This window comes from Crocodylus porosus, unplaced genomic scaffold (genome assembly GCF_001723895.1).
Source record: "Crocodylus porosus isolate Cpor-Errol unplaced genomic scaffold, CroPor_comp1, whole genome shotgun sequence".
NCBI lineage: Eukaryota > Metazoa > Chordata > Crocodylia > Crocodylidae > Crocodylus > Crocodylus porosus.
The window spans coordinates 28,712,492-28,720,857 of NW_017728910.1; the positions used below are offsets into that span (position 1 = coordinate 28,712,492).

The 8,366-nt window shown below is 44.8% G+C and overlaps 1 protein-coding gene across 1 annotated transcript in view; it reads left to right on the forward strand.

The window, feature by feature from the left end:
• Positions 1-5,957, forward strand: part of LOC109308258 (disks large homolog 1-like) — a 92,045-nt gene extending 86,088 nt beyond the window's left edge. Inside the window, exons 9-11 of the mRNA XM_019532503.1 lie at positions 153-262; positions 679-770; positions 4,166-5,957. Of these exons, the coding sequence (XP_019388048.1) occupies positions 153-262; positions 679-770; positions 4,166-4,272 (309 nt within the window). The 3' untranslated portion in view covers positions 4,273-5,957. The remainder of the gene's footprint in view (positions 1-152; positions 263-678; positions 771-4,165) is intronic.
• The last annotated feature ends 2,409 nt before the right edge of the window (positions 5,958-8,366 follow it).

Consider the following 8,366-nt stretch of genomic DNA (forward strand, 5'->3'; position numbering starts at 1 on the left):
TCCTTGGTTCTTTTGAAATCAATGGCAAAACTCTCATTGACTTCAGTGGGGTGATGTTTTCATTTCTAAATTGTATGTGTTATGCCCGTCTGTGATTAAGACAACTTGGCACATTGGCTTTTTCCTCTCTTTTTCTTTCTTCCCTACTTCAGGGTAAACACTGCATTCTTGATGTCTCTGGTAATGCAATCAAGAGATTGCAGATTGCCCAGCTGTACCCAATCTCCATTTTTATTAAACCCAAATCCGTGGAAAATATCATGTAAGTAAAAACAGTGTACCTGAAGCTGAAATTGTTTCAAAGACTGTCACGGTCCCTGACTAACCAGTGTCAAGTCATTTAAAAGATGACATAGAACTTGCTCTGTAAAATTTAGTTGTTTATTTTAAGTGGTTAATTTACATAGCTGCATTTCTAAGAGGAGCTTTTAAAACAGGTTTTACATTTAGACTGCTGGGGTTTTCCAACCTGAATCCTGGTGTCTACTCGATGCCAAGTACGGCCGTGCTGACTTACCTCTCTCATTGTAACCTTGTGCTCTTCAGGAGTTGATAGCCTTATCCTGTTTCTGAATCAGTCTTTTCTTAGGATTTGTATTCAAAAGGCAATCAAACACCTTGTTTAAGTAGAACCCCCAATATTTTTTGCTGCTGATTATTTTATTATATTCATCTCAGGGAAATGAATAAACGTTTAACAGAGGAGCAGGCCAGGAAGACTTTTGAGAGAGCCATGAAACTGGAGCAAGAATTTACTGAACATTTCACAGGTTTGTATCCCTCATGACTGTTCCCTTCATGGACCTGGAATGTTACTGTCTAAAACTGTCTCACCGGAATCAGATACACTCTGGCTCTGCCTTTGTTCCCAGTACAGATGATTTTATATAGTGTTAAAACCATTGCAATGCACTTAATGAATTAACTTTTGGACAAAGGTTTTTATCTTTACTTGCACTAAAACTTAATTTATTTATTAAGGCTTGGAGTGTTTATCTTTTGCCAACTGCTGGTCCTAGAAATGCTAGTCTTACTTATATATTCACTGCTTTGAAGTTTTGCTAGTACAGAGTTAAGTGCTCATTGATGCCTCTCGCCTTTGCAGAGCAGCTCAGAAAACCAGAAAACAGTCACAGAGTCAGGCAGTGCAGGCAGCTCCATCTCCCCACCAGACTGCACCCCTTCAGCAGCGCTGCTGGCTTTGGAGGGGAGGGGGAGCTGCCAAAATACAGGTTTATCCAGGGTGCCATTTTCCCTGAGGCAGCTCTTGACTGTAAATCTGGTTTTCACAAGTTTGGATTGCTCATCCAGGCCTCTTGTTTAAGTGTGTCCAGGTCACCTGTTCCAGTGGTGCCTGTAGCCCTAGTAGGCAACCAGAACATAGTCTTTCTGGACTTCAGGAAGGCCTTCGACACTGTCTCTCACCCCATTCTCATTAAAAAATTAGGCGACTGTGGCGTCAGTGCCTACACAGTCAGATGGGTCGCCAGTTGGCTGGAGGGCTGCACCTAGAGAGTGGCAGTGGACAGGTCACATTCGACCTGGAGGGATGTGGGCAGTGGGGTCCCCCAGGGCTCGGTGCTCAGGCCCGCACTGTTCAACATCTTCATCAGCGACTTGGACGAGGGGGTGAAAAGCTGATGACACTAAGATGTGGGGAGAAGTGGGCACACTGGAGGAGAGGGACAAGCTTCAACTAGATCTGGACAGGTTACAGGGGTGGGCGGATGAGAACAGGATGGGTTTTAACACCGCACCTTGTCATGCATCCACACATGCATCTCAAGCAGATCCAAGGAGGTGATCCTCCCCCTGTATGTGGCACTGGTCAGGCTGCAGCTGGAGTGTTGTGTCCAGTTCTGGGCGCCGCACTTCATGAGGGATGTGGACAACATGGAGAGGGCCCAGAGGAGGCCACTCGCATGGTGAGGGGGCAGCAGGGCAGGCCCTACGAGGAGAGGTTACAGGACCTGTACCTGTTCAGCCTCCACAAGAGAAGGCTGCGGGGAGATCTAGTGGCCGTCTATAAACTGGCCAAGGGAGACCAGCAGGCAATGGGGGAGTCCCTGTTCCCCCAAGCACTACTGGGAGTAACAAGGAATAACAGCCATAAGCAAACTGAGAGTAGGATAGACATCAGGAGGCACGACTTCATGGTCAGAGTGGCTAGGATCTGGATCCAACTTCCAAGGGAAGTGGTGCTGGCTCCTACCCTGGGGGTCTTCAGAAGGAGGCTGGATGAACACCTTGCCGGGGTCGTTTGACCGCAGCATCCTTTCCTGCCCATGGCCTGGGGTGGGACTTGATGATCTGCTCAGGTCCCTTCTGACCTGACCAGCTGTGAAACACTCTAAAGTTTTGAGACATTTAATTTCTTTCTTGATTATTTTTTGAAGAAGAAGATCCCAGCCCTCTCTGTCCACTACCCCGGCCCCTTGCCCATCTCCAACACTACTGGCTGTATGTCCATCCCTTTGCTGCCTCTTGCTATCTCCTCACCCCATTGCCATCAGTGCAGCATGGCCTGGTTCTTCCTGCTGATGGAGAGGCAGGCAGCCACTGGCATGGGGTCCTATGAGTCACGGAACTGGGGAAACAATGCAGGGACTATCATGGAGTTGGTGGGTCCTTTGTTTCCCTTTCTGCTGAATCCCATGCTCTTTACTCCCCATTCCTGCCATGGCCTGGGTCCTCTCTCCTACTACCCACCCCGATGTGCTGCCTTCTGCATAATCCCACTCTTGTCAATGCATCACTCCTCCCCAACCTGACTTCTCAGCCCCCAAACCCTTAGGACAGTTCTGACTGCCCCCCACCCTCCTTTTTTCCCAGCTCAGCACCAGAACAGTTAAACCTCTACAAAAAATGACAAGCACCCACATTTCAGGTTGTATATTGGGAACTCCTAACACAATGAGCTATGACTTCTTGGTTTCTTTTGGTCATAGTCAGGTCCACTGTTCAAGAAACAGGAATACATCAACGTGAGCTACCAATGTGATGTTGCAGCCAGTAAAGCAAACCAACCCTGGCTTGTATCCAAAGATGCTTCTCAAGTCAATCTCAGGATGTCGTCCTCCCGCTGTACTCAGCCTTGGTGAGGCGGCAGCTGGAGTTCTGCATCCAGTTCTGGGCTCCGCAATTCAGGAAGGATGTGGAGAAGCTTGAGAGAGCCCAGACAAGAGCCATGCGCACCGTTAGGGGGCAAGAGAATAGGCCTTATGAAGAGAGGCTAAGAGCCATGGGACTCTTCTGCCTGGAAAAGTGCAGGCTCAGGGGTGACCTGGTGGCTGCCTATAAGTATATAAGTGGGGGTACATCAGGATCTGAGGGAACGTCTGTTCACCAGAGCGCCCCAAGGGACGACAAGGACCAGTGGTCACAAACTCCTCCAAAATGGTTTCAGGCTGGACATAAGGAAAAACTTCTTTACTGTCTGAGCCCCCAAGGCCTGGAATAGACTCCCTCCAGATGTCATGCAGTCACTTACTCTGGACTCTTTTAAGAAATGTTTGCATGCTTATCTTGCTGGGATCCTTTGACCCTAGCTGACTCTCTGCCCCTAAGGCAGGGGGCTGGACTAGATGACCTTTTGAGGTCTCTTCCAGCCCTAATGTCTTTGAAATAGATTATCCTAATTTGTCTTTTTCCCTCTAGTTAGTTAGCCTTCTTAGTCATTGGTATTGGTTCTCTGCTAGTATTATCCCCCAGGTAGAAGAATAGCCACATGCCCCCAAGTTATCTCACATGCAGGTGCAGAGCATGCATAATTTGTGGTCTTTCATACAGCAAATCCACTCTTCCCCCACAAGCACATTTCCTGAAAGTATAAACCTTGGAGAGGTAGGTAGGAGCAACAAGCCTATATATCCTCCAGCATCTGCCAAGACTTCTGGTTCAAACTTGCAATGTACAGCGGTGTTACAGCTCAGGGCAGTGTTTATAGCATGGCCCTACGAGCCTCTCCTCAGTTCCTGTAATGCCCGGATGACTGGAAAACCCACCTTTGCGTTGCTGCTGCTGTGGCATGCTGCCCGTTTGTCTCGCCCACTGGGGTGCAGGTCACTGAAGATATGAATTTTCCCTGGCAAAGAAGTTTAGAACTTCTCACTTTGTTTGCAGAGCCAGCAAGGGAACTTTCTGACTTCGATATTTTATTTTGCAGCTATTGTCCAAGGAGACACGCTGGAAGAAATCTACAACCAGGTGAAACAGATCATAGAAGAGCAGTCCGGTCCTTACATCTGGGTCCCAGCCAAGGAAAAATTATGAAAATAGAGAGATTTTTTTTATTTTCATTTTCTAACTAAAGATGTCATCTATTGTATTTGACAACTCTTCACTCCTTCCAGAGGAGCGTGTCCCTAGCTCTTTGCAGTATGGGCCACTCCTTACCATCACATTCTGCAGTTCCCATAACTTATCACATTTTGATGTCTGTTTTAGTTTAAATAATTTGTATAATTGCGTGTTGTTGGTTTGCCATTTTTCAGACATGAAGGTGGAATGGCCTTGACCAGCTATTAAGGGTTGGGGGGTGGGAAATTATGTGGTAAAATCCTTAATGTTTAAGGGAAAGTAACTTTCAGAGATTTTCAGAAAAGCTTTATATACATTCTTTTAAGATTTCGTAACAAATGAAAGTCGTCTTACTTAACGATGTTGTAAATTGTGAGCAACTTTGCACGCTTAACTTTAATAGCATGGTTTGGCCGAGGCATTTAATTTCCAGTTTTATTTTCTGAGTTGATTTTTATTGTCATAGCAATTTTTTCTTTATGGGCAGTTAATGAGAAACTTTTTTTTAATTTCCCAGTTAATTATTAATTAACTTCCATTACTTCGTAAGGGATATTCATTTTCATAATTTCATAAGGATATTCTTATAATCTATTTTTTCATTTTTTGCCAATAAAATCACTAGGGTTAAAGATGTTTAATGTTTTTAATCTCGCTCATGCAACACTATTTACAGTGTCTTACAAAAGTTGTTTGTAGATAATGGTCATCACACTTTTTTTGAGTCCTAAACATCTTTAGGTGCTAGGGAAGTTTGCGTTTTACGAAGGGGCGGCAAATTTTCATGGTCAGTAATACAGAAAATGTTTGCAGAGATGGGTGATCATTACGGTAATGAGACAAAAAGTGAGATTCATAGCCTAAAACTATGTGTGTTCTTAGGGGGTCAGATTTTAATGAATATTTTACCCACAATAACTGCCTATTTTGTTATAATAAAATATATATATTAAACTTTCTTTAACTAAACTCTGTAACTATGGGAATTATTTTCTTTACATAGTTGCGCGCGTGCACACACACACATATAAATATATATATTAAATATATATTTTTCTTTTACCAGCTATCCCTTCCTAGCTTTTTGTTTTGAGAATAAAGATTAAATTAGAATTTATATTCTGTAATCATGTAAAATGAAATCAGGGTATGGTACCTGAGTAAAACATTTGAGGGATATTAGCAGCAAAAAACCAATATGGGCAAGTTCTCCTCTTTTCTACAAAGTTTCAAATGTTTGATTTTTCTTCTTGCCTCCCTCCCACCCCCCCATATGATGTGCATGTTTTTAACCAATGGGAGAATTTGGAGAAAACAAGTCAGTTTTTATGTATGTGTTTATCTCAGATTGCATCTGTGTTGTGTTCCACACCTGCTCTCCATTGGAGAAGAGCGGGTATCTGTGCTGAGCAATTATAAATATCTTTTAGCAAAATGTAGAACTAACATCAGTCATGAAAAATACTTCCGTCCCACCTATTACCAACACTGCCCAGTGCTGTCCATTGCGTATCTGGAGTTATGTATGAGAGATGCATTTCTGACAGCCTTGGTGCATTTTCTCCACCAAATTAGCTTTGATTTGTAAAGAGCTATCAACGACATCCATTCCATTTGTCAGAAAGAGGAGAACAGCTAATAAACTTTATTGTACAAAATGCTTGTCAAATGTGTCTTTAATTGAATAAAAAGGATGTAGAATTAAGAAATCAATTTTGCAAACAAATTGGCAGGAACACGTGAGAAACAATGTGGTGAAGAACCTTGATAACTGGTATCTGAAGTTTAATATACTTATATTAAATGTAGATCACATTTTATGGTGAAGAGTTGTGTTACACATGCAGTAGAGGACGAAGTGCTGCAAAATGTGCAAGGTAAGGGAACATCAATGTGTCGTGGTGATGAAAAGGATCCATCTCAGTTCTGCCCTGTGAAGGCAGGGAATACATGTTCTGCTCTGTATTTTTATGAGTTATTCTGCTTCTGCCACTAGAAAGTATTCTCAAATTGATACCACATTAGTTACATGAACCAGAAATGCATTAATTTTCTGAAGCCTTCTGTCTGAGGATGAAATTGTTGAAAAGTAACTATGGATGTTGGGTGCACAAGTTGAGATGCATTAAAAGGATCTGGCTTCTAAACTCAGCTTCTAAACCCTTTTGTGGTCCCCCAAACTGAATGTGTGTAATACTCTGAAGATTTTTTTTTATGTTACATATTTTTCCCTGGAAAGCTAGCCATCTTTGTGATTATTTCTTTAAAGTAAGTTTTTCTACTTTAAAAAAAAGATATCCTGAAGCCACGTTTCCTGGACCATCATGGCTACAGCAGTCCAAGCACACTACTGTTTTGCTGAAGGAATTACAGAGGTGGGAGAACTTGAGTTCGATCCTCTTTCCCACTTCTGTATTAAAGGATGAGCGTATTTCAGCAATTCCCATGATGCTCTTCTAAGCATTTGCCAGGTGCTTGTTTGGGGGTGGAAGTCCGTTTCCTTCTGCATGTCTAGTGGCCATTTTGTAGCCATCTCCCTGGATGTTTTTTTGGCTTCCACTTTATGCTCTGAGTGTGTAAGCCTGTGTGTACAGAGTATGTACGTGCTGTGCACATACGTTGCTATGTATCCACACGCCTGAGTCCTGTCCCAGCAAAGACAGCTGAGTGGTCAAGGCGCTCATCTGGGAAGGTGGCGACCTGAGGTCAGGACCTTTTCATTCGAGGAGTTTGAACCTGTGTGTCTCCAGCTTCCCTGTGCAGTGCAGCTGTGAGCGGGCTACATGAGGCGCTTCCAGGCCCACATCCCACCCTCCTTTTGACGGGGGGCCACTGCTCCTTGTGTTCAGCAGTCTTGGATAACGTGAATGGCAGGCAGCTCAGTGAGGACTGTTCTGCCCTACTGAAAGCAGAGTCCAAGCTGAACCCGGCCTGCTCCCTTCCAAGGTAGGAGCCACCCACTTTCAGCTTGTTCTTCTCCTGCCAGCCCCTCATACCTCCCAGTCTTGGCTGCCTGGGGGCAGGGGCGCTGCTTCCAAAGGAAGGCTGGACAGGCCTCTTCGGGATGCCTCCATACCTTGCACCTCAGTACTCTTGAAGGATGAAGAGAATCAGTTGTTTTACTACTTGGGTGAACTGAAATGATGCTCGTTGCAAAGCTGTAATCTAGTGCCAGTAGAAGCATTGTTTTCTATCCCATCTCCTCTTCCAGTTGATTTGGAGCTAACAAACTAATCCCGGCTTCTGAACGTTTTCACGTGTGTTCTTTTTTCTTCTGCAGATCGTTCCAGTCAGAATCAAGTTATGATTGCGCCTTTAGCAAAATAATTCTCTTTTTGATGCTTGCTGCTGGGCCTTTTACCATTACAGCCTCACATGTGAGTTAGGCCACCTTGCAGCTGTAGAACCAGTTTGTTCATCTCTGACCAGATGCTTGCAGTGCCCTTCTCTGGAAGGTTGCTAGCCTCTTCTGAAGATCAAAAAGCAGGTTTGCCTTTGGCTGCTGAGTTCTGCTCCCACCACAGATGTGAAGCAACAATAAACTGATGAAAAGTGACATTTGGGGGAGAAGATGCTGTTCTACCTCCAGCCTGAAAACCTCCCTTTCCCTCGGCGTGATGGTGCCAGGGGCAGGGGTCATGAGCAGATAGATGGCAAGAGATAAAGTAGAGAACTGAGCTAATTACCACTTAGCATAGCATTTCTGTGAGCAGCGAACACCCTTACCTTGGGCCAACAACCTGCTTGAGGCAGCCTGTCACATGGGCTCCATGCAGCCCTTTTGTTTGCTAGGGAAAGGAAATCTCGGCCTTCCTTTTGCAGAGAGGTCGTGGGATGCGGATCTGCTCTTGGGATGCCCTTTTCTCCTCCAGTCCCGGTCCAGTCAGGAGTGGCCAGTCTCTGTGGCAGAAAGCCTGGCTGTGTCTTCCCCGTGAAAGGAAGACTGTTCACAGGGAGCTGGTGGATGGATATATCTTGTAACTTGTTCGCCCCTGCTAAAGCCCTTGTTCTTCAGGCTCTGCCAGCAGATGCTGGATGGAGGTTGGACTCCCACTTGGGTGTGCAGG